The sequence below is a fragment of the Neofelis nebulosa genome, chromosome 1 (assembly GCF_028018385.1).
Source record: "Neofelis nebulosa isolate mNeoNeb1 chromosome 1, mNeoNeb1.pri, whole genome shotgun sequence".
Classification (NCBI taxonomy): domain Eukaryota; kingdom Metazoa; phylum Chordata; class Mammalia; order Carnivora; family Felidae; genus Neofelis; species Neofelis nebulosa.
The window spans coordinates 124,656,190-124,683,748 of NC_080782.1; the positions used below are offsets into that span (position 1 = coordinate 124,656,190).

At 42.4% G+C, this 27,559-nt stretch overlaps 1 protein-coding gene across 6 annotated transcripts; it reads left to right on the forward strand.

The window, feature by feature from the left end:
* The first annotated feature begins 454 nt into the window (after positions 1–454).
* DNAJC18 (DnaJ heat shock protein family (Hsp40) member C18) lies at positions 455–25,663 on the forward strand. 6 transcript variants are annotated; one of them, XM_058735120.1, is made up of 9 exons: positions 455–512; positions 3,406–3,492; positions 5,541–5,727; positions 12,895–13,040; positions 16,176–16,361; positions 17,006–17,121; positions 18,122–18,231; positions 20,478–20,650; positions 25,448–25,663. In XM_058735120.1, exons 2-9 carry the CDS (start codon positions 3,453–3,455, stop codon positions 25,570–25,572), a joined length of 1,083 nt encoding a protein of 360 aa, XP_058591103.1. In that variant the 5' UTR covers positions 455–512; positions 3,406–3,452; the 3' UTR covers positions 25,573–25,663. The 6 variants fall into 6 exon arrangements, with proteins under 6 accessions (XP_058591103.1, XP_058591117.1, XP_058591095.1 ...); XM_058735112.1 differs by having other exon boundaries at positions 488–600; XM_058735124.1 differs by lacking the exon at positions 25,448–25,663 and adding an exon at positions 22,553–23,494 and having other exon boundaries at positions 488–600.
* Positions 25,664–27,559: the final 1,896 nt, after the last annotated feature.

The window sequence follows — 27,559 nt, forward strand, 5'->3', positions numbered from 1 at the left end:
AATAACACCATCCCGGTCCCATTTCAAGATCAGGGCACTTTTTTTCCAGCTGTTAGGAGTGTTGGCTGCCAGGGGCTCATAGCTGGTTGATGACTGGTTGGTGGGGGTGGCAGGAGGATGTGAACCTCTTCCCTCAATTTTCTCCTTTGCCCAACCTTGCTTCCCTCACTCCTCACAGCTCTTCTTCCCAAGAGCAATCACCAGTAAACCTTCAGCATTCAAATCTCAGAGTCTTAGAGTCTATTTCCAACCTATAACAGCAATACTACAGCATTAAAAATATAGCTCAGATATATTTATTTAAGCCACACTGCAAAAAGCACATGACTTCCTAGTCAGATCCAGTACAAAAAAACTCCATCATTGAGATAGAACGCTCCTGATGACATAACAATGTCTAGAAGTACTGGATTATGTTGGAACAGTTATTGTTATTCTGGCTGCCATGGACACTTAATTCAGCTGCTTATCATACTGGACTAATTAGGTCAAGAACATGAGTTTCACTCTAGGTAACTCAGTTGATGTCTCCATTCTAAGGCCACAAACTTCCCCCTGACTCTGGACAATGTCCTGCAAATATGAGCTGTTAGTCATAAGGTATTTATATCTGGGGGAGAGGAGGTGAACTGGTATTAATATGAGATTGCATGGCTTTTATCCTGAAACCGACATTGCCGTAATACATTAGCCATGTTGATTTTCCTGTTGCTAAATAGCTATCTTTTGAGAAGGTGTCAAGGATGAATTCACTTAATGCTGAATCCTGTTCTCTAGCAAACTATATTAGAGGGAGTTCTGCTGGAGGATCCTACTATTTATGCAAATACAAGACCCCACCTCTGACAGGAAATCTGAGCGCAGCCTCCTGCAGCCCCTACAGCTTCCCTGAGACAGTATCTCTTCCTTGATGTCTAGACAACAGGATGGTGGCCATTTACAAGATAGCTTCCTCCCTATTCTAACATAGGATTAGACGGGCTCAAAGCAGAAACAGGTGGTGGGATGGGTGTCTTTCTTTTGCTTCTTCCCCCATCTTATGGGAGGGCAACTGACAAATCAACTCAGGCACACAGGCCCAGTTGGACAGAGGGATCATTTACTCAGTATCTTTCTTCCAGGGCTAGATGGGGCAGCATCTCAATCATATAGGGCACAAGGCAAATCTCCAAAAATCACCACCAAAAATTCACTACAGTTCAACAAATATTTCTAAAAGTAAGTAGAGAAAATTGATAGATGTCTGAGGCCAGCCCTAAGTAAAATAGTTTAGCAGATAAAGGATCATCGCAGGCCTCTTGGTCTACTTCATGCACAAATTCCCCCAAGCCAGGTTACTGCTACTCAATTCTACTTGAATCTGTTGGAAATCATTGTGTGGCTCTGCTCAGCAGTCTCCCTCTGGATTTGTGGGTGTCCGTTATCACTTCTTTGAATTTCTTTCTACACTTACGTTGTCCTCCTTGAGAACTGCCTTAGAGATCCCAATTTCTCTTCTCTTATTTCCTTCCCAGTTGCTTCCTCACTCTTCCTGCTGGTTACTTTCCCCAAGCACCACCATCCTGAACCTTCTGAGCCCATAGCTTCCTTTTTTACCAGAGACTGAATTTGATAATGGGAATTATTTTGTTGAGTGGTTGGTGTGCTTCAGCCAAAGTTGGCACAGAAGTGTTCTAAATGTTGAGGTTTGGAGTTCTAAGTTAGTCCTAGTGCTACAGTCATAGAAAGATTCATCCAGAAGTGTTAATTGAGGTGTAAATGAGATAATGGGTACATCTGCATGGCAATATCTGAGAAGGTTGCCATGCTGAGTCATTTTTTACTGATCTAGGACTAAGTAAGTTGTCTAGAAAAGGAGTGGGGAGTGAGGTTTTAGAGAATAATGAGAAAGGTTGTTGAGGTATCAAACACTTCCAAAAAACTGCAGCTTTCCAAATCTTGTCCAGCATTCTTGATCCTGGACTCTACACCTAAGTAGGCCCATAATTCTCAATCCAATTACTCCCTACAGTGCTCTAGCACCCCCACTCCCAACCAGATACCTCTAACTTCATAGTACTCTGACATCTCTCAGTACCACCAGACCTTAGCCCTGTGCCCCCGGACTCAGAGGCATACCCTACCTTCCCCTGTCCATATTTTAGAGCAGTTTGTTTAATTTACCAAAACCAAATAAATAACCTTTTTACATTCAACCACCTAATGTATATCCCTGATCAGGTCCCTTGTCTGCAGAACACAAGTGGCTTCTTTAGGACCCACCCTTCTGTGAGCACACTGATCTCAAACACCCCAGGGCCACAGCTGACTGCACGGAATGCAGAGAACTCCATAGGACTGGAGCCTTTTACCTTTTCAGTTTGTGTCTCAGGCTGTTCATCTCCCTGTCCCGCCCCAACCTCCTAAATAGCTGCTGGTTGAAATCATAGTTGGCACACTGTTTTGGTCTTCCTGGTAAGATCTCAATGAATTCTAAGTAATATTTTGTTTGTGGATGTATATGATCACATTTCATTTTTGAAACCTGATCTTTAGCCATCCCAACTCAGCTGCAGGCATTGAGTCTGTAATAACACTGAGAACTGCTTTTATTCTTTGCTGGTCCCCATGCAGACCTGAGTGGGAAAAGGCAGGAATATTTCACTTGTCTTTTACTAATTTCCAAGGTCTTCTGAAAAGAAAGGAATGGCCAAGGAAATGACTGGGGTGGAACAGAGGAGAAAATCTCAGGGGTGCCCTGGAGTAGGATGGGATGGATGAAGGATAAAGAAGAGCAAAGATAGGGGATTTAACGCCGGCTCCAGTGCCTGCCCTTTTCTTCTTTCTCTGTCCCTGCCCCTAGAGGGTCCTAGAGGTCCCTCTAATGATGCTGTGCTAGACCAGATGGACGAAAAGGGGTGTATCCAGACTGCTCTCTAACTACGTAAATCGACCTCACTTTTCTATTTTCTTGGCTCTTAAATTATCAGGATTGGATTAGCATCCCCAAAACTTGTCTCTCAATCTCCAGGACCTAACACACTTTGCAGAGAACAGGCATTAGCGTATATTTTTAAAAGACATCCCTGAGATGAATAGTCATACTATCAACCCCTAGACTAGTTTGCAGCATCTTTCCCAGGCAGGATCTCATCGCGCCTCCTTGAATGTCCCCAGTGTTAGGCGACGCCGAAGCCATTATCCCCACTCCACAGAAGCAAGTGTGGTCCGAGTAGCCCATCAGCCAACCAGCAGCAACAAACCACCACAAACCTCACTTCCAAAGACCAAGCCCCTCGTACAGCTACAATTCGGCTGGCCCCTCGCGTGGAGCCTGCCGGGAGTTGTAGTCCAATGCACCGCAGCTCCTATGAGTTGGACTACAATGACCAGAATGCCCCGCGCATCTTGCCCCGTCCCTTTCAGCCTCGGGCGCCGGGGAGGCTCGGCAGACCTGCTGATTGGGGACCGATATGGCTGCGACTCTGGGCAGCGGGGAGCGGTGGACAGAAGGTACCAGGTCCTTGCCGGAGGGTGGGACAAGGCAAAATTCAGGACAGGGATGAGGCTCCTTAAGATGCCTGAGGGCTAAGTTCTTGGGCCTGAGGTAAGGGATGGAGGCCTATGATAAGATGCTGAGCCTGAGTAGTATTACGAATTAGGTGGGGGACCGCCAGGGCAGGGGCTGAGATCTGGAAATCAGGAGCGCTGACTCAAGCAAAGGCACCGTCCAGGAGCCCAGAGTCACCCGTGATGACATTTTTGCCTCCGGCCCCCAGCCCCGCCTCCGCTAGTGCCCAACCTAGGGCCCACGGTGGTCGGGCCCCGTCCGTGCTTAGGTGTCCAGAAGGTTAGCAGAGTGATGAGGACCCCCTCCGCCCGGACTTGCTTTTCAGGCCCTTATCCTCGCCGCCAAACTAGGCCGCCTGACTCTCCCTCTCCGTTTGGTCCTGTCCCTGCAGCCCGCATCAGGACCCGTAGGCTGACCTTTTCCATCCTGCAGTCAAGCAAAGAGTGTTGATTCAATACCTATTATGGGCCCAGCATTATGCTGATTGTGCATCAGGGATTTGACATCGATTTGGGCTCCTGAGATCACAGAACTCTGAGTCCACTGAGGGAGTATGATAGGTAAACAGACAATTATAAAACAGAGCCACTAAGTCCTGGGCTATACAGCAAGATCGTAGGTTTGAGAAGCAAACTGACAGCTTGGGTGTCAGCGGAGGCCTTATGGAGAAAGTGTTATATATGATGGCACGAAGGATGTGTTGGAGTTAGGCTGACTTAGAGGAAGAATGTTGCAGGCAGAGGGAACAGTATGTACAAGGCACAGAGGAAAGAGAAAGCATTGCTGATCTGAAAGGTGTTTGATCTGGCTAGAGCATAGACTGTAAAGGAGCAAGCATGTTGTGAGGGAGGAGGCTGGAAAGGTAGGCTGGGACTATGATATGAAATTTTGGGGAAGAGCAGTCCCTTGGGTAGTCACTAAGGGATTTTCGGCAGGAGAGATGTTTTAAAGCCTTTCCCAGATCTGCCTTCTTTGACTGGATTGCTATGGCCTTTTTTTTACATCCTCTCAGGTGTTAATTGAAACGTTTCCTTCAAACTATAACCTCTTTGTGGTCAGAAGTAAGTCTTATCTGTACATCTCCTTGATCTACCTAGCCAAGTGTCTTATTCTATAGATGTTAGTTTAAAAGAACTGAGGAGGGCCTGGCTGACTCAGTCGAAGAATGTGTGACTGTATTTTTTTTTTAATGTTTATTTATTTTTTGAGAGGGAGAGAGAGACAAAGCGTGAGCAGGTGAGGGGCAGAGAGAGAGGGAGACACAGAATCCAAAGCAGGCTCCAGGCTCTGAGCTGTCAGCACAGAGCCCCACACAGGGCTCAAACTCATGAACCATGAGATTATGACCTGAGCTGAAGTCAAACACTTAACTGTCTGAGCCACCCAGGTGCCCCTGTGTGTGACTCTTGATCTCAGGTTCTGAGTTCAAGCCCCATGTGGGCTGTAGAGGTTGCTGAAATAAATAAAACTTAAATAATAATAATAATAATAATAATAATAATAATAATAATAAAAGGACTGAACTCACCCTACTTTAAATCTTACTGGTAGGAGGCATTGCAACAACAAAAAACTATTTTATGAGCAGTGTCACTTCTGACCGTGGATCACAGAAAAATAGGCTTCTCCTGCACTGCACTAAAGGCAGAGTATTGGGCAGACACCTCCTGAAAGGCAAGCTATTGAGCACACGCCTCTTATGCTCCTTTTCTGGCTCGGATTCAAAATATTTGCTGAATATTTGCTGTGGACGTTATTATGCTTCATGTTTCTGGCATTGTGTGTTTTTCACGGTTGCTTTCATATTTACTATATTGTCTTCTCAAGGAAGATGTTTGTTCAGTTTTATATGGATGCTTAAAAGTCACTATGATTCAGAGGTTTGGCCCTCACACTCATGCCTACAGGCAGCCTCCCTGATAGTTAGGGCAGGTAGCAAAGTTGATTGCAGATCAGAATGAGACCTAATGGAGGGGCTATTGCTTTGCAGCTTACATTGACGCAGTTAGAAGAAACAAATACCCAGAAGATAGACCTCCTGAAAGTCATGACCCCTGTGGTTGCTGTAACTGCATGAAAATGCAAAAGGAAAAGAAGTCTGAGAATGAGTGGAACCAAACCCGGCAGGGTGAGGGGAGTGCCACTTACACTGAGGAGCAGCTGCTTGGGGTACAAAGGTGAGTCTGTGATGGGGCAAAATGAGTGATTTTAATGTAGAGTTCCTGACAAAATGTGTTATCTATTTCTTCTCAAGTATGCATGAAGCATTCTCCAGGATAGATCAGATGTTGGGCCACAAAGCAAGTGACAATAAAAGGATTAAAATCATACAGTGTATGTTTCTGAAATCGACAACAGAAGCAAATTTAGGAAATTCACAAATATGTGAAAATTAGTATGTTCGTAAATAACAAATAGGTCACAGAAGAAATCATAAGAAAAATTAGGAAATAACTTTGAGATGAATGAAAATGAAAATACAACATACCAAAATGTATAGGATACAGCTACAGCAATACTTAGAAGGACATTTATAGCTCTAAATGTTTAAAAAAAATTTTTTTTTCCAACGTTTTTTATTTATTTTTTTGGGACAGAGAGAGACAGAGCATGAACGGGGTAAGGGCAGAGAGAGAGGGAGACACAGAATCGGAAACAGGCTCCAGGCTCCAAGCCATCGGCCCAGAGCCTGATGCGGGGCTCGAACTCACGGACCGCGAGATCGTGACCTGGCTGAAGTCGGACGCTTAACCGACTGCGCCACCCAGGCGCCCCCTAAATGTTTATATATATATATATATATATGTATATATATATATATATATATATTTACATTTATATTTACATTTATATTTAGAAATCTCAAATCAATAAGCTAATCTTCTACCTTAACAAACCAGAAAAAGAGTAAAAAGAATAAACTAAATCCAGGCAAGCAGAATGAAGGAAATAAAACAGAGTGGAAATAAATGAAATAGAGGTTAGAACAACAGAAAATCAATAAAACCAAAAGTTTTTTTTCCTAATGTTTATTTATTTATTTTGAGAGAGAGAGAGAGTGAGCTGCAGGAGGGGCAGAGGGAGAGGAGAGAGAAAATACAAGCAGGCTCCCTGCTGAAAGCATAGAGCCCAACTCAGAGCTTGATCCCATGAACCCTGAGATCATGACCTGAGCTGAAATCAGGAGTTGGACGCCCAACTGACTGAACCACCCAGGCACCCCTGAAAGTTGTTTTTTTTAAACATCAACAAAATTGACAAATCTTTAGCTAGGCTAACCAAGAAAAAGAAGACTCAAATAACTAAAATCAGAAATGAAAGAGGGGACATCACTACCAGTCTTACAATAGTAGTAAAGATTTTAAAAGAATACTATGAACAAATGTATGTCAACAAATTAGATAACCTGGATGAAACAGACAAATTTGTAGAAAGGGACAAACTACTGAACTTATTCAAGAAGAAAAAGAAGATAGGGTGCCTGGGTGGCTCAGTCCTTAAGCATCAGACTTCACCTCAGGTCATGATCCATGGTTCATGAATTAAAGTCCTACATTGGGTGAGCTCGAGCCCTGCTTTGGGTGAACACAAGCCCCACTTCAATTGAGCCCCACTTCTCTCTCTTTCTCTCTTTCTCTCTTTCTACCCCTCGTGGGGTTCTCTGTCTCTCTGCCCCTTGCTCACTTACTACCCCCGCTCAAAAAAAAAGAAGAAGACTGATGTCTGGGTGGCTCAGTTGGTTCTGCATGTGAACACTCTCTCTCTCAAAATAAACAAATATTAAAAAAAAAGAAAAAAGCATATGGACCTACTACAAATACAGAGACTGAATTAACATCAAAAAATTTCCCACAGAGGGGAGCCTGGGTGGCTCAATTGGTTAAGCATTCAACTCTTGGTTTCAGCTCAGGTCATGATCTCATGGTTTTGTGAGTTCCAGCCCCATAGTCAGGCTCTGCACTGGCAGCACAGAACCTGCTTGGGATTCTTTCTTTCTTCCTCTCTCTCTGCCCCTTCCCCACTCATGCTGTCTCTCAAAATAAATAAATAAACTTAAAAAAATTTTTTCCTACAAAGAAAAACCTACGTCCAGAAGCCTTCACTGGTGAATTCAACCAAATGTTTGAAGAAGAATTAATTAATCCTTTATAAACTATTACAAAAAATACAAAGAGAGAGGAATACATCCCAAATCATTCTAGGGGGCCAGTATTACCCTATAACTAAAAACAGACAAAAGACATCATAAGAAAACTAAACTATCAATCAATATCCCTTATGGGTATAGATTCTAGCGACATATAAAAACGTATGAAACGTATGAAGAGGATTATATACCTTGATCAAATGGTATTTATCCCAGGAGGTTAACACATGAAAATCAGTGTGACGCACCATATTAATAGGATAAGGGACAAAAGCCACATGATCATTTTAATAGGCGGAGAAAAAGCATTTGACAAAATTCAACATTTTCTTTCTCTTTTCGAGCACTCTTTCATGATAACAGCGCTTAACACCATAGGAATAGAAGCTTCTCAGCTGACAAAAACCATCTACCAAAAACCCACAGCTAACATCATCATACTTAATGGTAAACAATTGCATGATCTCCAAATCAAGAAAAAGACAAGTATGTTCACTCTAGTCACTTCTATTCAACCTTGTAGTAGAGGTTCGAGCCAGGGCACTTAGGTAAGAAAAAGAAATATAGAAATCATCCATGCAGATTGGAAAGAAATAAAACTGTATTCACAGATGAATGATATAATATAGAAAATCCTAAGGGATACACATGCACACACTCTTAGAACTAATAAATGAGTTCAACAAAGTTGCAAAATACAAGATCAGTATACAAAAATCATTGTTTTTCTATACCCTACAATGAACAATCCAAAAATAGAAAACAATTTCATTTACAACACCATCAAAAAAGTATAAAATGCTTAGGAATAAATTTAATGAAAGAAGTGTAAGATGTACATTGAAAACTACAAAACTTCATTTAAGGAAATTAAAGATCTAAATAAATGGGAAGATAGCCTGTTTTCATGGATTGTAAGAGTTAATATTGGAAATATGGTAATACTACTCAAATTGATCAGTAGATTCAACATATCAAATTCCTCACTGCCTTTTTTTTAATGTGAAATTTATTATCAAATTGGTTTCCATACAACACCCAGTGCTCATCCCAACAGGTGCCCTCCTCAATACCCATCAGTTACCCACCCTCCCATCACCTCACTGCCTTTTTTACAGAAATTGACAAGCTCATCCTAAAATTCATATGGTAATGCAAGGGACCCAGAATAGCCAAAACAGTCTTAGAAAAGAACAAAGTTGGAGAAGTCACACGTCCCAATTCAATTCAAAAACTTATTTCAAAGCTATAATAATGAAGATAGCGTAGACTAGCATAGGATAGACATGTAGATCAATTGAATAGACTTGAGAGTCTAGAAGTAAGTCTTTATATTTAGGGTCATTTGATTTTTTGACAAGAGTGCCAAAGCAGGGACGCCTTGCTTGCTCAGTCAGTAGAGCATGTGACTCTTGATCTCGGGGTCCTGAGTTTGAGCCCCACACTGGTTGTAGAAATAACTTTAAAAAAAACAAGGCAAAAAAAAAAAAAAAAACAAGGCAAGGCAATTTAACAGAAGAAAGAATTGTCTTTAATAAATGTGTTGAGACGCCTGGGTGGCTCAGATGCCTGGTTAAGTGTCTGACTCCTGATTTTGGCTCAGGTTATGATCTCACAGCTGGCGAGTTCCAGCCTCTCCCAGGGCTGCCTGGGAGTCTCTCTCTGCCCCTCTTGTGCCCCCTTCGGAGCAGTCTCTCCCTCTCTCTTTATGCTTCTCCCCCACTCACGCATGCACCCTCTCTAAACAAAAAAAAAAAAAAGATAAAAATGGGCAAAGGATCTAAATAGGCATTCCTCCAAAGAATATATACAAATGGCTCTAAAAAAAAAAAAGAAGAAGAAGATATACAAATGGCCAATAAGCATGTGAAAAGTTGCTCAGTATCATTATCATTAGTCATTAGGGAAATACAAACGAAACCCACAATGAGATACCACACCACCTCATACCCACTAGGATGGCAATAATCAAAAAGATGGACAATAGCAAGTGTTGATAGGAATGTGGAGAAATTGGAACACTTGTATATCGCTTGTAGGAATGTAAAATTGTACATCCAGTTTGGAAAATAGAATGCCAGATCCTCAGAAAGTTTAAACATAGCACATGACCTAGCCACTTCCAGGTGTGTACCAAGAGAAATCAAAACATACTTCCACATAAAACATGAATGTTCAAACAGCATTATCCATAATACCCCCAGATGGAAACAACCTGCAAGCTGATTAATTGATGAATGGATAACAAAATTGGGAATATCCATACAATGAATACTGAATACTTTTTGGTAATAAAAGGAACCAAGTACTGATACATTCTACAACATTAATGAACCTTGAACATCATGCTAGTCAAAGAAGCCAGACACAAAAGTCCACATATTGTATCATTCCTTTTATATGAAATGTCCAGAATGGCAGATTTATAGAGACAGTGGTTGCTAGAGGTTGGGAAGTAGAAAGAGGCCTGACTAATAATGAGTACGAGGTTTCTTTTGGAGTAATGAAAATTTCTGGAATTAGATAGTGTTGATGGGTGCACAACTCTGTGAATATACTTAAAAATCAATAAGTTGTATATTTTAAAAGAATGAATTTTGTGATATATGAATTATAGATCAATAAAGCTGTTTTAAGACAAATAAAAGTTTATACAAAAGAGAGAAAGAGGCAGAGGAGTATCTGCCATGGAAGCAGGGATTGGAAAATGGGCTGGGAACCCAAAGGATCCCCATGGGCAGCTCTTGGGGAAGGACCATGACTGACATTCCAGACTCTGCTTTACAGTCCAGCCTGTGATGCTGACTTACTTTGAACTCTTCAGCAAGGCTCTGCCTAAACGGACTGTGTAGTTGCAAAAGACTGGAGACATCCTAAGTGCCCGTGATTAGGGGATATATATAATCCATAAAATACAATAATATGCAGCTTTTGAAAAGAATGACATAGATATACAATGGCCAATATTTATGTGTTACATGTTACCAAGCACTTTGATGAATACTTCATTTAAATCATAACAGCTCATGATGCATAGTTGACATTACTAGCCCATTTCAGAAGATAACACCAAGGCACAGAGGTTAAGTACACAGCAAGATAAGATCCCAACCAAGGCATCCTGACTCCAGAGTTCATGCTCTAATACAACATTTCTCTAAGTATGGCTTGGAAACCCCAAAACCATCAGGGGGTCTGCAAGTTTACAACAACTTTAATAATAATATAAACACATTATTTACCTTTTTCACTCTCATTCTCTCGTGATTGTACTGTGGAATTTTTGAGAGGCTACCTGATATGCAGTTATATCATCACCATGTTTTAAAATTTCTTGTTTTCATTTCTAATTTGATAAATATTGATAGATACAACTCATATAAACAAAAGCTCTTTGGGGAACTTCAATAATTTTTAGGAGTATAAAAACTTCAGAGATTGGGGTACCTGGGTGGTGTGCGACTTGATTTTGGCCCTGACAGTGCAAAGCCTGCTTGGGATTCTCTCTCTCCCTTTCTCTCTACCCCTCCTCAAGTCATGCTTTCTCTCTCTTTCAAAATAAGTAAATAAACTTAAACAAACAAACAAAACTTCAGAGATCAAAAAGTCCAAGACTTTGGGTGCCTGGGTGGCTCGGTTGGTTAAGTGTCCAACTTTGGCACAGGTCATGATCTCTCAGTTCATGAGTTTGAGCCCTGAGTCGGGCTCTGCGGACAGCTCAGAGCCTGGAGCCTGCTTCAGATTCTGTCTCCCCCTCTCTCTGCCCCTCCCCCACTCACACTCTATCTCTTTCTCTCAAAAATAAATAAACTTAAAAAAAAAAAAGTCCAGGACTGCCACTCTGGTCTACATTATTATCCTGTACTCGTTTCTGTATGTTATGGATCAATCTCTAAGATAAACTGTTGGTTTTTAAAATTTGTTTAATGTTTATTTATTTTTGAGTGAGAGAGTATGTGAGAAAGGGGCAGAGAGAGAAGAGGAGAGAGAATCGCAAGCAGGCTCCATGCTATCAGTGTGGAGCCAGATGACCCAGGGCTCAATCTCAGGAACCATGAGATCTTGACCCGAGCTGAAATCAAGAGTTGGTAGCTTAACTGACTGAGCCACCCAGGTGCCCCAAACTGTTGGTTTTTTAAAAAACGATGTATAGGGGTCCCTGGGTGGCTCAGTCGGTTGGGTGTCTGACTTCGGTTCAGGTCATGATCTCACGGTCTGTGAGTTCGAGCCCCGTGTCGGGCTCTGTGCTGACAGCTCAGAGCCTGGAGCCTGTTTCGGATTCTGTGTCTCCCTGTCTCTCTGACCTTCCCCCATTCATGCTCTGTCTCTCTCTGTCTCAAAAAATGAATAAACGTTAAAAAAAATAATAAAAAATAAAAAAAATTAAAAAAACGATGTATAAAAATAATTACAATATGCTCCTATTTAGGTTTAGAAAAATGTGGAGACGTGTCTATACACATACTCATGCTATACACAGCATTCACAGAAAACTTCTAATACTGGTTGTCCTTAGGGTGGGAGATTGAGGAGTAGGGAATGGGGAAGCAGTAAGTTTTTTTAAGTTTGTTTGTTTGTGTTTGAGAGAGCACGAGCTGGGGAGGGGCAGAGAAAGAGCAAGGAGGAGAGAGAATCCCAAGCAGGCTCCACGCTGTGTGGTGCCCCACGCAGGGCTGGAACCCACAAACCATGAGATCATGACCCTAGCCAAAACCAAGAGTTGGATGCTCCACCGAGTGAGCCACCCAGGTGCCCCTATATATTAACTTTTTAAAACAAAGTTTTAAAAGGTAGCCATAAGGAAAATGAGAGAGAGAGAGAGAGAGAGAGAGAGAGAGAGGGAAATAACTAGGGTGATTAGATGTTTCTTCTGGCTTTGCTATCCTGTGATTCAACTCTCAGGGGCTTAGCCTGCACCTTGATTCAAGGATGAGCATGTTTATTCTACCCACTTGCAGGGATTTAGGAAGAACAAAATATTAGATGTAAAAATACTTGGAAAGGCATTACGCTCTTGGTGGGAGGAGGACATTGTTAATCAATTTGAATGTTTCATTAATGTATTCACCAATTTTCTTTTAGGTTTGTTTTGGGTTTGTTTTGGGGCTCACATACCGGAGGATCAAGGTACTGTTTTACAGTGAATTGCACAAAAGGGGACTTTGTAGACATACATGTTTCTGATGTGTCTTTTTAGGATCAAGAAATGCAGAAATTACTATGAAATTTTAGGCGTGTCTCGAAATGCCAGTGATGAAGAGCTTAAGAAAGCTTACCGAAAACTTGCCCTGAAATTTCACCCTGACAAGAATTGTGCTCCTGGAGCGACAGATGCTTTCAAAGGTCTGATCCTGAATTAATGTTTAATTCTGCCCTTCTTATGATATTTGGTCACAAGTCATTTTCAGCCTCCCCTGTAATTGTTTTATAATGCTACAAACAGGGCCTTTTTTCCTTTCACCTCTTAAATAGTAATCATCAGCATGGCTCCCTCCTGTTTTCATTCACTTATCTTAATTTCTTTAGGAAAAAAATATTTGGTTTCTCTGTAACAATATGTTTTTATACTTAATACATAAATAAAAATCTTACTTAACAGCTTCACCCCCAGTGAAGCCATTGATTCAGTCAAGGATTATCAATGGTTGTTAAAACTGCTTGTGATGGGTTTTTGTTGAATAGGACCCATGATGTCAGAGTATCATCCTCCAGAATACTTACTGATGACAAAGCAGAAAAATTCCTTTACAATGGAGATATCTAGCTGTCACCACTTTAACCAAGTGATCCAACTTATTGTCACCAATACTGGCCCCACCTAACATTATGTGGTATGGCACCTCTGTGGTATTCTTGCCAAAATGTTTGACCTGAATCTAATAATGAAGAAATCACTGGGGCGTGTGGGTGGCTCAGTCGGATAGGCGTCTGACTTTGGCTCAGGTCATGATCTCACGGTTTGTGAATTCAAGCCCCGCATCAGGCTCTGTGTTGACAGCTCAGAGCCTGGAGCCTGCTTTGGATTCTGTGTCTCCCTCTCCCTCTCTCTCTCTCTCTCTCTCTCTCTCTCTGCTCCTCCCTCACTCATGCTCTCTCTCTCAAGAATAAATAAACATTAAAAAAATAATAATAATGAGGAAACAATCAAAATATGGGCCATTCTACAAAGAACACTGACCTGCTCTTCAAAAAAGTGAATATAATGAAAAGTAGAAAAGGTGGAGGGACTAATCTAGATGAAAAGAAATGAAAGGGATATAAAAGCAAATGCAATACACAGACCTTGCATGAATTGCATGAATTGATGTTAATTTTCTTAGCTATGATAACAGTACTGTGATCATGTAGAAGATTGTTTTAGGAGATACGTGCTGGAATATTTAGGGATGAAGTGCATAATATCTGCAGCCTACTTTCAAATGGTTCAGCAAAAGAAATGTATACATACTATATGTATTTATGTATGTGTGTATGTGTGTATGGAAAGTTGGGGGAAGCAATGTGGCAAAATGCTAACAATTTATGAATCAAGGGAAAGGGTGTTTTTCACTATTTTTTCAACGTTTCTGTTGATTTGGAATTTTTCTTAAGAAAAACATGATAGCTCTGAGAACACTTTAAAAGTCAACATTTATGTCAAAGGACAATCTCCCTGTATTGATGTGCCATTGTGAATCTTATCCTCCCCACAGTTTCTACATGGAAACAAATAGATAACCCACATTGTCTTTACATCTTCATGTAAAGTATCTCATAGATCAATGCCATATCTATGAGAAATCTGTCAGATTTCAAGGGATGTAATGTTGAAGCAACTCTAGTTAGCCTTTTTTGGTTTTTTTTCTGCTTAGCTTTTTTTTTTTTTTTTAATTTTTTTTCAACGTTTTTTATTTATTTTTGGGACAGAGAGAGACAGAGCATGAGCGGGGGAGGGGCAGAGAGAGAGAGAGACACAGAATCGGAAACAGGCTCCAGGCTCCGAGCCATCAGCCCAGAGCCTGACGCGGGGCTCGAACTCACAGACCGCGAGATCGTGACCTGGCTGAAGTCGGACGCTTAACCGACTGCGCCACCCAGGCGCCCCCTGCTTAGCTTTTTTATTGCTATAAACATTTAATATAATTCCCTCACTAGAAGAATCATAAAGAAATGTTCCTTCTGACTATGTTTCTGATAGTGTTGACTGAATTAAAGGTAGGGAGTGGGGATGTCTTAAAGATTTGTTTTTTGGGGCGCCTGGGTGGCTCAGTCGGTTGAGCATCCGACTTCAGCTCAGGTCATGATCTCACAGTTCATGGGTTCAAGCCCCATATCAGGCTCTGTGCTGACAGCTTGCTCAGAGCCTGCAGCCTGCTTCAGATTCCGTGTCTCCTTCTCTCTCTCTGCCCCTCCCCCACTCATGCTCTGTCTCTCAAAAATAAATAAATGTTAAAAGAAAAAAGATTTGTTTTTCAAGGTTTCTTTGATTAGTGGTATTGATTTTATGTTTAAGTGAAATTAGACAAAATTTGTATGTTTGTGCATAGGGAGATGATGGTCAGCATGTGTAATCTATTCAGTTTTTGACCCATCACTGAGACATTGGAGATATATTTCTTAATTTCGTTTTTTTTTTAATTTTTTAAATATTTATTTTTGAGAGAGAGAGAGGCAGAGAGACAGTGTAAGCAGGGGAGGGGCAAAGAGGACACAGAATCCAAAGCAGGCTTCAGGCTCTGAGCTGTCAGCACAGCCTGATGCGGGACTCGAACTCACAAGCTGCGAGATCATGACCTGAGCCGAAGCTGGACGCTTAACTGACCAAGCCACCCAGGTGCCCCTATATTTCTTAATTTCTAAAGACCACTTTCTAAAGTAAGCTGAAACGAGACTGTGATTAGTGAGGACTTTGCTTTTATTTATTTATTTTTAAAGTTTATTTATTTTGAGGAAGGAGGGGCAGAGAGAGAGGGAGAGAAAATACCAAGCAGGCTCCGTGCTGTGAGCGGAGAGCCTGACTCAGGCTCGATCTCATGAAGTCATGAGATCATGACCTGAGCCAAAATCAAGTCGGACACTTAACCAACTGAGTCACCCAGGTGCCCCAAGGACTTTGCTTTTAGCCAAGCTGTAATTGTACTGACTCTTTTATTCAGGAAACTGTTTGACTTCACGCTAGAATACCACTGCTTATGTATGAACTGTTTCCAACCATAAAGTAATTGCTCTCAAGTGAAATAAGGACACATTTTTGATGAATGATAGCAGTAGTTTTTAGCTCATTTTGAGTCCAGTATTGCTTCTGGCTTATCAAACTATATTGTGGAAAATGTCAAGGGCAAGAACTCTGGTGAACTCTCTAGGCCCAAGCACCTTTCCCTAGGCCCCTGTGAAGTCATCCAGCACCCAAAAACTCTGGGCTCTTCATTGCTGCTACAGTGATCACCCTCAGCTACAGCAAAGACTGTGTACTCAGGTATTTTTGGGTTTTGGTTGCAGCAATAGGAAATGCCTTTGCAGTCCTGAGTAATCCTGACAAGAGACTCCGGTATGATGAATATGGAGATGAACAGGTGACTTTTACTGCCCCTCGAGGCAGACCTTACAGCTATTACAGGGACTTTGAAGCAGACATCACTCCAGAAGAACTATTCAATGTCTTCTTTGGAGGACATTTTCCTACAGGTTAGTATTTCAAAATTATCACTTAAAATTTTATCTCTCTCTCTCTATCTCTATATCTCAGCAAGTTCCTGTGTAAGGATCTGAATAGAGAGACTATGGTATGGTGGGAAGAGCAAGAAATTGGAATCAGATGAGCTTGGGTTTGAGGCAGGTCTCCAGCCTCCAACTGTGCATGATTTTAACCAAATCACCTGGTCTCTCTGATCCTATTTCCTCACCTGAGAAATGGGGCGGATAACCTCTGCTTCATAGGGCTGCTGCGAGAATTAGATTTTTAAGTGCTTTATAAATAAGTAGCAAGATGCCTATTATCATTATTGTAAAATAGCGGTTATATAAAGATAAAAGTTAGAGGGGCGCCTGGGTGGCGCAGTCGGTTAAGCGTCCGACTTCAGCCAGGTCACGATCTCGCGGTCCGTGAGTTCGAGCCCCGCGTCAGGCTCTGGGCTGATGGCTCGGAGCCTGGAGCCTGTTTCCGATTCTGTGTCTCCCTCTCTCTCTGCCCCTCCCCCGTTCATGCTCTGTCTCTCTCTGTCCCAAAAATTAAAAAATTAAAAAAAAAAAAAAAAAAAAAAAAAAAAGAGTTGCCTGCTCTACCGACTGAGCCAGCCAGGCGCCCTGCTATGTTTTCCTTTCTTTTCCAGGAAACATTCATATGTTTTCAAATGTGACAGATGACAGTCACTATTATCGCCGGCGGCACCGACATGAGAGGATGCAGACACGGAAGGAAGAAGAAGAAGAAGAAGAAAAGCCTCAGGTACTGAGGGAGAACAGCAGAACTACTGCTCATAAACACTTGTACTGAGCTGACTTTTATGGTGCATATGATCAGGATTTAGAAGTTCAATGTGAGTTATGTTGTTAAAATGTGTTTTAGGAGAGCAGAAGCAGTGGTAGGAAGAGGTGGATAATCGGCTCAAATAGGCCCGAATGGTACCTCCTTCCCCACCCATCCTTTGGTGGCTGTTCCAGGAAATCAGTTCTCCTGTGGGGCTGTCTTCATCAAAATTTTCTTCCCTGCAGAAAATAGGAACCCCCTTCAAAATACTCAGAACTAAAGGGAATTTAAAGTAAGGGATCTAGGGGGTCTCATGAAGCTCAAGGGCAGGACGCACAGCTGGGTCTCATGACAGACAGGAACCAGAAACTAAGGTACAGTCAGGCACCTATACTGCCAGACTATTTGTGGCCAGATTGTCTCCACTTCTCCTGCCTCTCTGCATCTGTTTTATTCTCTCTAAGCAGCCTGGCTTGTTCTACTTCCTCTTGCAAACAGCAGCCTCCACTGCCTAAGAGTGTGTGTCCTTCAGGTGACTGCCTAGCAGTGAAAGGTGAATGTCAATTCCAAATTCCTAGGAGGGAAAATGTGATTATCCCTGCTGGGGTTAGATGTCCCCAGTCCATTCAGCTGTGGCCAAGGCATCAAAGCTACATAATACTAACATGGCCCTGTGAGGGTCACAGTCTGGGCAGACTCACCCAGCGTTGTCTGTTTCACTGGTCTTAGAAAACGGGGCTGCATGAAAATTACTGTGTGTCAATATAGGTTTTGGGTGGGTCTCCTTCAGCCTTCTCAGCACAGAGGACAGAGTGTTTGGTACTTCTCAGCAGAAAGTACAGACTTCCTAGAAGCCTTGGGCTTTGTGCAGTACATTGCAGTAATTTATTTGTATTTTCTTTGTGAAAACTATCCTATTTTCTGTAAGCTTTATATTAACGAAGACCACTTATACCAAATATTGTTTCCTCTTTTCCAGAATACGTATTCTGCATTTATTCAGTTACTTCCAGTTCTGGTGATTGTGATTATATCTGTTATTACTCAGCTGCTAGCTGCTAATCCCCCATATAGTCTATTCTATAAATCGTAAGTCATATATTTTTAAATCTTTCTTAACAACAATTTGGAGGGTGAAAGACTTGAACGTTTTGCTGGTACGATGCTAACATTTCATTTCCCCTTTGTAGAAAACACTGATTTTGTGTTTAAAGGAACAGCTGGATAGTAAAGAGCAGAGACTCAAAAATACTATAGGCAGTTTCCTGTGTGCTCAGGACATGGATTGTTTTGTTTTACAGCGACATCATCTGATCAGCCGAAGAACAGCAGCAACTGGTTTCTGAAAGATTAGTAGACTAACTTCAGTTTCAGATTAAATTCTTGTCATACCATGTGAGATTTAGAAAGGACCGAATTGAGCTTGTGATTGAATCGCTGGACCCCTCTGGGTCAGGAAAAGAGTATCTGAGATCTAGTGACTATTTTCTATTTAAGTAATTGCAAGAATAGGACATTTATTCATGACGAGGCTACAAAGTCAAACCATAGTATCACATTTCTTTGCTTTTACTGAAAATATAGAAATTCATTGTAATGTTTGTATTGCATGCAAATTATGAGCTCAGATAGGAATTTTTTGTTTCTTCAATTATTTCAATTAATTCAGCTTTCAAAGTTTGGTCCCCAGACCAGCATCATCAACATCAACTGCCAGCTTGTTAGAAAGGCAAACTCTTAAGCTTCACTCCATATATACTGAATCAGAAACTCTGAGGATGAGAACTAGCAATCTGAGTTTTAATAAGCCCTCCAAATAACTCTGGTCCATACTAACGTTAGAGAATCACTGGATTAATTATTTTAAGTTAAATGAGAAATGAGTCATTACTCATTATTATAGTTTAGCAGACAAAAACCTTACAAAATGGGGGCACCTTGTTGAATCAGTAGAGCATTAGATTCTTGATCTCGGGGTTATGAGTTCGAGCCCCAAATTGAGTTTAGAGGTTACTTAAAATATTTTATTATTATTTTTTTTAACATTTATCCATTTTTTGAGAGACAGAGACAGAGCATGGGCAGGGAAGGGACAAAGAGAGAAAGGGAGACGCAAAATCCAAAGCAGGCTCCAGGCTTCAGCACAGAGCCCAATGCGGGGCTCGAACCCACGAACCGTGAGCCAAAGTTGGACGCTTAACCGACTGAGCCACCCAGGTGTCCCTTAAAATAAAATCTCTAAAAAAAATTTTTTTAAAAACTTACAAAATGTGGAAGCCATGGGTCATAATGGGGAAAAAAAGGCTTTTCTGGTGATCACTGCAGAATGAAGACTGTATTCTAGATCAGTATCTTCATTTTACATAAAGGAAAGCTGAGAATCAGAGAGAAGTTATTACTATCAGGTCACACTGGCCTGATTCCCTCTATTTTCCGACTTCCCATGTTCCCATTTGCCATTGCTACCTCCTTTCTTGTGCAGCTACTGCGGCAGGGAGGAACTTGCCCTGCTAACACCTTCCCAGACGGAGGTGGGAGAAGTCATGGCCTAAACACTGAGACATTCAGCAAAATCCTTAAGTAGAGAGATGAAAGGAGGAAGCTGGGAAAATGTCAAATATACCTCAGTCGAGATGGAATTTGTCTAGGTTAAGTAAAACTAGCTTGGATTTTGCATATTGCTATCACATTGTTTTAACTTGAATTTGAGATCCCTTCTATACTTCCTTATGGTTAGTATTTAGTTAACCCAGACCTACTGATGTTTCTGAGCACCATATGCCATTGGACAGATCAGACCCACAGAGAGTTAGTGCAAAAGCATTACTAAAATCTTTGTCTGATATTTTTGCAGTTCTCACTTAGCAGCTATGTGTGAAGTACTTTTTACATGTCCTAAAAATTGATACTAGGTTGGTTCTAAGCTATTTGGTTATGTGTGAATAGTTTACTGTAACAATCAGTTCATTCAACCAACATTTACCAATAGCCCACTCTGTGCCAAGTACCATGCTAGGTCCTGCACAATATACAAAATTTTTTTAAACATTCAGCATTTAACTTTTAGCACAGAAAGCAATATAAGAGAGGTAAATCCTTTAAGAGAATAAAGTAACCATACCAAAGCTGAATTCACAGTATGACATGCTCATATAATGATGACATTACAGTCATTACTTTGCTAGGGAAATTATAAATGTTAGGTGTATTAGACATTGACACTTGTGTCTGCCCTATGAAAATGTGATTATGGTTATGACATCTATGCAGCCAGTGCTAAGAGTGATATTGCCAAATATAAAAAGCTTACCCGAGACTCTCTCTCCTTGTCTCAGGACCTTGGGCTACACCATCTCTAGAGAAACACAGAACCTGCAGGTGCCTTACTTTGTGGATAAAAACTTTGAGAAGGCCTACAGAGGAGCCTCTCTACGGGACCTGGAGAAGACGATAGAGAAGGATTACATTGATTACATCCAGACAAGTTGTTGGAAGGAGAAACAACAAAGTAAGATGTTCTAGAAGGGGCTTTCACTGGTGGTCGTACTTCCAACCCAAGGCATTCCCAGCTTCTGGGTCCATTCTTTCTCCTTGTTTGAGTCATACCTGTTTATGTGGACAGAGGCCCATTCAGGATACTACAAAAAAGTGAAGTTAATTGACAGGATCCATGTGGCCAGGACTTGGAAACCTTAGGAACTTAGTCATTCAGCCCTAGTTGCCTATCTTTGTGTCTCTGAGTGTCCACCTCTCTCTGTTCATCTGCCTGCCTGTCCTCTCTGCCAGCTGCCTGCCTTTGCTTCTTCAAGCTTTCCTTCTTCATAACCTGGCTTTGCCCTGGTTGGCTTTGGTTGCTGCCCTCCTCATCACTCTCCCAGCTTCCACAGCCCCACTAGTTATTGGCCCCTTTCTACATCACAAGCTTCCTCCATAAGTTCTCAGTCCTAGCTCGATTGGTCCACTTTCCTAATTCCACACTCCCTACAGGGAAATCTGATCGATCCAGACCAAGTTTTTGAGCCAGACCAAAAGCCAGTTCTAGTTGGCTGTGGCCATAGATCAAAATTGACCCCTCCTGGGTCTGCCCCTTCAGTAAGGGTGCGTTTGAGCAGGCCTTGAACTCTTTTCCCTCTCTGGAGACAGTGGGGGTAAAAGGGTCTGCCAGGTGGCTTCCAGTTCCAACCGAGTGTTAATGGGGAGTGCTGGTAGCAGGGGTAGTCCTGCCTCTCAGCCAACAGGTTCACTTTTCATCCCGTTTGAATTCCACAGATACACGTACACAATCATGTGCACACCACACACATGCATACCTTAATACCCATATCTTATAAAAACTTGGCTTTGGTTAATTTTTAAAAAGCAAACTAACTCATTTTTTAAAACAGTATTACTGGGTATTATTAAAGGTCTAACAGTGCCTGATGAAAGTAGCTCTTCTGTCACAGTGCTGCTAAGCCCTTGCTGACCCATCATGCATCCCCACCCTACCCCCAAGTTAATCTCTCCTTCCTGTGTGTTCTTAAAACACTTTGTTCATCCTGCTAACACAGTACTGTCTTCAGTGTTAGTGTTCTGTAGGTAAATGTCCATCTCACTGTTGGACTGTGGGTTCTCTGAGGATAAGAGCCATGGCTTACCAATCTCGTGTTCCAGGCCCCTGACATGGTCCTTGATTCAGAACAGGTGCCCAACCAATAGCTTTTGAAGAAAGGATTCTCAGGACTGGAAAAAACGAAAATGCTTGTGGATTAAGAATCACAGACGGGGGTTAATGTCCTTACCCTGGCCTTTAGGGACCTTGTCTCTGCCCTCTATTTCAGTAGGGCAGAGCCCACCTGAACCCTCACATGCACTAGGAGCTTGATAGGCAATTACCATGGGATGAAAGGGTAAATTAAGCAGGGGGAAGTTGCTTCAAAAATTTATTGAAAAATACTGAAAAACCTGAGGGGTCAGGAATTACCCTACCTCATGTCAAACTAGGTGTTGCAAGTTTCAAAAATCAGGAAAGAATTTTGGAGCAAGAAAAGGCTTTTGACAGAAAGGCATTTAATACATGGATCTAAGTCAGGTGACGGCCACAGTGTGTGTCCTAAAAGTCCCCATTGTACTGTGCCCTGGAGGGTTTTGCATTTGTTGCTTTGCACAAGAACTGGATGAAAACCTGTATTTCACATTCGTCAAACACACGCCCACCCACGTACACTCCCCAGCTGGATCTTATGGTAAGGATTACATCCAAGGTCGTTTTTTGGCTTATCTCCCCATCTCCATGAGGCTAGCTTCAGGCGTTTGGTCCTCTCTGAGTATAAATAAGAATCCAGTGGGTAAGCATGATGCATGTACCCACAAGTTCCGAACAGGGGGTGATCAGCACACACCCTTTAAAAGTCTATTTCTGGCATTTAAGGATGGTGGCTGTCCAGAGTCTCCGCACAACCCAAATGCCATCTGAGAATGAACGGCATCTGTCCTCCGGATCCAGCAGCAAGTGCAGCCAACAAGGTTAAATTTAGCACTTGGAGGTTGTAAAAATAAACCCACTTGAGAACAAAGTTCACTCTTGGCAACATATCGAATGGAAACTGTTTTTAGCAAAGTTAGCCATTGTCTTTTTAAAACTTTTGTTCATCTCTTTTCTCTGTTTTGCCTTAGAATGCTTAATCTGAGTGAATTTCTATGAGTAATCCCTTACGATGAACACTGATTGCCCTGTTTACTCCTTCACAGCTGCATCTAGATAATAAACCCAATGCCAGGGGAAGTGGCCATGCCACTGGGCTGATGGGACAAAAGTAACAGGCAGGATCTGCCTCCTGGCCTGACAGAGCTGAGCTGAGATCCTGGCCCTGCCTGGCAGAGGAGCATTTCTCTCCATGCCCTGGAGCAGGGTAGCACAGTGGGTAGAAGCTTAGGCTTTGAAATGGGGATAAAATGCACTTCCTCCTAGAGACGCTGTATGGGTCATAGAAGATGGTATGGGTATAATGCTTAGCATGGTATTTGGCACATATTAAATACCCGGTTCCTGATGGAGTCCAGGCCTTGCATAGTCTTGCTAGCCTGGATGCAGAACTGTCTCATGTGGCTGGATCCTGAGGATGGTTGGGATCCATTGTGGTCTTCCTGACCACATGACAGTAGAGTGTTCTTGGGAGAGGCTCTGGGATGTGCTTCTTAAGCAATTTGCCTGAGTCAGTTTCCCTGGAAGCCTCAATACTCTGTCCTTCTATCACAGGTCAAGGGAAACATTTTGTGAAGAAGAAAAGCTGTTCTCTTGATGCCCCTCCTACAGATTTTTTTTTTTTTTACTTAGAAGTTACTGAATTTTGACAAAGTATGTCAAAAGTAACATATTAGTTGAATTGACCTTTTACTCATTGAAGGACAAAAGCATTCACTGACAGTTTGGAGAGAAGTTTCTCTAAGCCTAGTAATGGGCATTTGGGACTGGTTCCTTGAAACACTGACATTGTTGCAAAGTCATTGCTCTGGAGCAGGGGTCTCAACCTCTGGAGCATTGAAACTTGGTTTTAATGAACCTTATGAAAAGCTGTGTGATGGTTTGAGAAAAGCATTCGTATATGTACAGTTCTCCTTTATCAGCCTCTTAGAGTGGGCTTCAGTGTAGAAAATAGTAAGAATCATGAGCCCTTAGTGTTTTGTAGAGTGAGATTCCAGGCAATAAGGCATTTAGGTAAGCTCAGCAAGCAAAAAACGTAAGGAAATCATTGCAAGGAAAAACAAAGCCACAGAAATCTGTTCCGTATACTGGCATAGCTGTGACTCCAGAGGACCAAAGGCATAGACTCATTTTACTGAGTCCTCCTGAACAGGTTTCCCACATGCCAGAGAAGCCAGAGAAATGGAGTTAGTGCAGTGGGCTGGCCTCAGGAGCGGAGGGCTCTCATTTGGGTGTGGCATACGTTCTCCAGGAAGCCTGCGAGCATGACTGTGCCAAGGCAAGCTCCTACTAGCAGGCAGTGCGGGCACCCTCGCCAGGGGGTGAGAGCGCATTGTTCTTGGGCCCAGGAGGCACATTGCTTGCCAAGCAACTGCTGGGCTAGGGCCCAGGCTCTGAGCCTCCATTGTAGAGGGAGGGTTCTCATGCGTGGCCACCCCTCACCCTGGAGTCCTGCACTTAATCTGCACTTTGGGCCTTACTTGGTGTAAATAGAATCATTGTGAGCAGAAATGCCAGACAGTGTTTTGTGTTGATAGAAACTTATTCAGAAACCAATGCCCATTGTTCCCCCTGGCTAAGTATTAATTCCTATTTCTAGTCAGTTTGCTGATTAATCAGAGACAGGTGCCTCTCGTCCCACCAAGAAAAACAAAATCTGTTGGCAGGATGACTCAGAATGGATAGACATATTTCAAAATGGTTAAAATAGCATTTTCACAAGTATGGTCCTTTAAACACGGAGTAGCTGCCTGCTGTCGGAGGCTTTCAGAAGCCACACGGCCCATCCAAGCGTTCCATCCTGTTAATACACAACACGTCTCTGGGGGTGCTTTTCAGGCTTTCCTTCCTAAGAACGTCTCTGAAACTTGACAAAGGAATGAAAAATAGAGGCAGCCAAACCACCGTTGAGTCGGGAAAGACAGCGGAGATTATATTCTGGTTAAAAATAGAATGACCTTCTCCACCATGAAGAGAAAATGAAATTCATTTAGTCAAGGAGCCAAAGGTCACTGGATCCAGATGATTTCACTTTTAAAAGAGCCCAGCTGCCTTTGGCCTTTGAGTTAGAGACCCCACATGTGGTGAGGGAATGAAGAAAGCCGCCAGCAACTTGGCCTTCTATAGAAGGCATACCCACTGGAGGGAGGCTCTGTGTCAGTTAGCATGTATGAGTTATGATCCAGCAACGCAGGGGACAGAATGGAGCAGCTGTCTTTGTTTCAGATGACAGGAACGGGCAATTGGCCTCCATTCTCTCCCGACTGCCATCTGAATGCCATTCGTAGGAAGGCCACGAAACGGAGTCTCCTCTTACTGCACACGTGCATGTTTCCTAAGTCTGGTGCCAAATGTTCTATTGATAAGAACTAAGTCCGGCGCTTTTATAATTGAGCACGGATACTGTAGGACTCTGGGACCACAGGTGTCCTTTAATCCTTAGCACCTGGTGTAGTATAGCTGCTGGATTCAGGTTTCTTGAATAAATGAGTAAGCGTTTCCTAAATTTAATTAAAAGAAAAAGCATGAAATAAAGTAAAAGGGGCTTTGACTCCAGAAATATTGAAACGAAACAAAGGAGGTTAACTCTCTTGATGAACTGTTACCTCTTTTATCTTTCAGAGTCGGAATTGACAAATTTGGCAGGATTATACAGAGATGAACGATTGAAACAGAAGGCAGAGTCACTGAAACTTGAAAACTGTGAAAAACTTTCCAAACTTATCGGCCTACGCAGAGGTGGCTGAGAGGATGATGGCCCTACACAGGGTCGGGGTTTTGCTACTTGTTACTATTTATGTTCCTAATTCCATTTTATAATACAAAATTAAGAAATGATGAACATTTTACAACTTGCTAACTTTGGTGGGCAGAGTTGAAGGCACTTGAGCATGGAGCCAGACTTGTCATCGCAGAATCTTTCCTGGGGATTGGCTCCAGGGGCCATGAACAGTTCATCTAAGTTGAATTAACGGCAGAGCATTTGATGTAGTCCCCTTGCTCCGTGCCTACCCTGCCTCTAGGATTGGGATTCAGGCATCCCAGAGCAGATCTACATATTCTTCCTCCTTCCCTTCTTCAGTTAAATCTCAATGCCCAGCCATTCCTAGGCATAGCCAAAGCAGCTTAATATTAGTTGTTTACAGTGTGCACGAAGAATGATCCCTTTCCCCTCATGAAAGTCATCATGTCCCCTAGCATTCCGCCCTTGGAACATGGGCCCACCATGCTTGCATTTTCTAAGAGGAATGTGGAGAGATGTCAGCTATTACGGACAATAGTTTTCCCATTTGCCTATCTCTGTTCAAAGTTACTAGCATTAGCAAACTGACTGATTTGAGTTTCTTTTACTTCCTTAACCCTTTCTCTTGTCGAGGGTCCAGAAAGTAAAAGCTATTGGGTGAAACAGTTCCATGGACAACTCAGCAGCAGAGAGCAGGGGTACGGAGATAAAGGTAAAAATGCAAGACTGAGTTTCCTCTTGCAGCATGACATTTGACCAGAGTCCCTCCACCCCAGAGAAGTCAGACCTAAGAATAGGCATTGCCAGCCAACCAGGATGGTTGCTCAAGCCTAGATCTAGAAGGGAAAGACCTGGTTTCTGTGGCTTTGGAGGTCTGGTATTGGTCCCAAGCAGTCACTGTGTTTAACCCAATGCCCTACATTTTGTTATATGAGATGCTTTTCCATGTAGTCAACATTTATTGAGTGCCTGGTGTGAAGCAGAGGCTCCCACATATAGTTTCTTACTTTAGCCTCCTCATAATGCTGTGAAGGAGACATGTTACCCTTCCCCCCCCCCCTTTTTTTTATGAAAGAGAACCTTGGCCCAGAGAGGATGAATGGTTGACCCAGTCATACAATTGGTAGTGGCAGAGCTAGGCTGATTATCAAGAAGGAAGTGTGAGATCATTCCCATTTGTCTGGTGATTCTAGCCAGATTGTTAAGGCATAATCTTAGGATGCCCTGGTCCCCCCTGACACTGTAACCCTGTATCCTTTTTATGGCAGTCCTGCATTCATTCAGGACACTTCTTCCTTGGTCTTTAGAAGCAAGACCCTCTCTAAAATAATTCTGTATACAAAGCAGAATAGCCACTCAAAGGCAGGTAGCCACTCCCACTGATGACAAGGAAGAAGTAAGCTGTTTCCTTGGCCTTGTGGTTCTGGGCCCTCTTGTCCCTCTTGGGCCCTCTGGGCCCTCTTGGCCCTCCAAACCCCACTGGAACATGGGATCCCTTAGCCTGGCCAAGGTGAGCTGCCAGGATTGAACCGCCTAGATCATTATGAACCAGAACCTGGAAAATCAGTAGGTGACTGTACTCTGGACTCCAGGATGAAAGAAAAGTTCCCTTATTAAAACTGATTTCCAAAGTAGAGTTTCTCCTTTCAGATTCATAGCCATAATTTAGGCAGATGTGTCTAGTATGGTTCAACATGGACATTCCACAGGGTCAGGAGATGGGTCTAGAGGTGAAGAGTGGATCTTTGGTGGCTGGTAGGGGGCAACTGCTCAGCTGTGGGAGGGAGCAGTTCTAGAAACGCCAGATTTTTCTGCCCAACTAGATCTATCTTCCTGGTTTGGGGGACTTCCTTGATCCTTTCTGAGTAATTGAGGGGATTTATACTATACAATATGCCTGTGAGCCAAACAGGCCGATGGAAAGTTTTCCTATACACATAAAAATCAAAGCTCTTCTCTCCCCAACTCCAATCTCTGCTAGAAAATGGGCC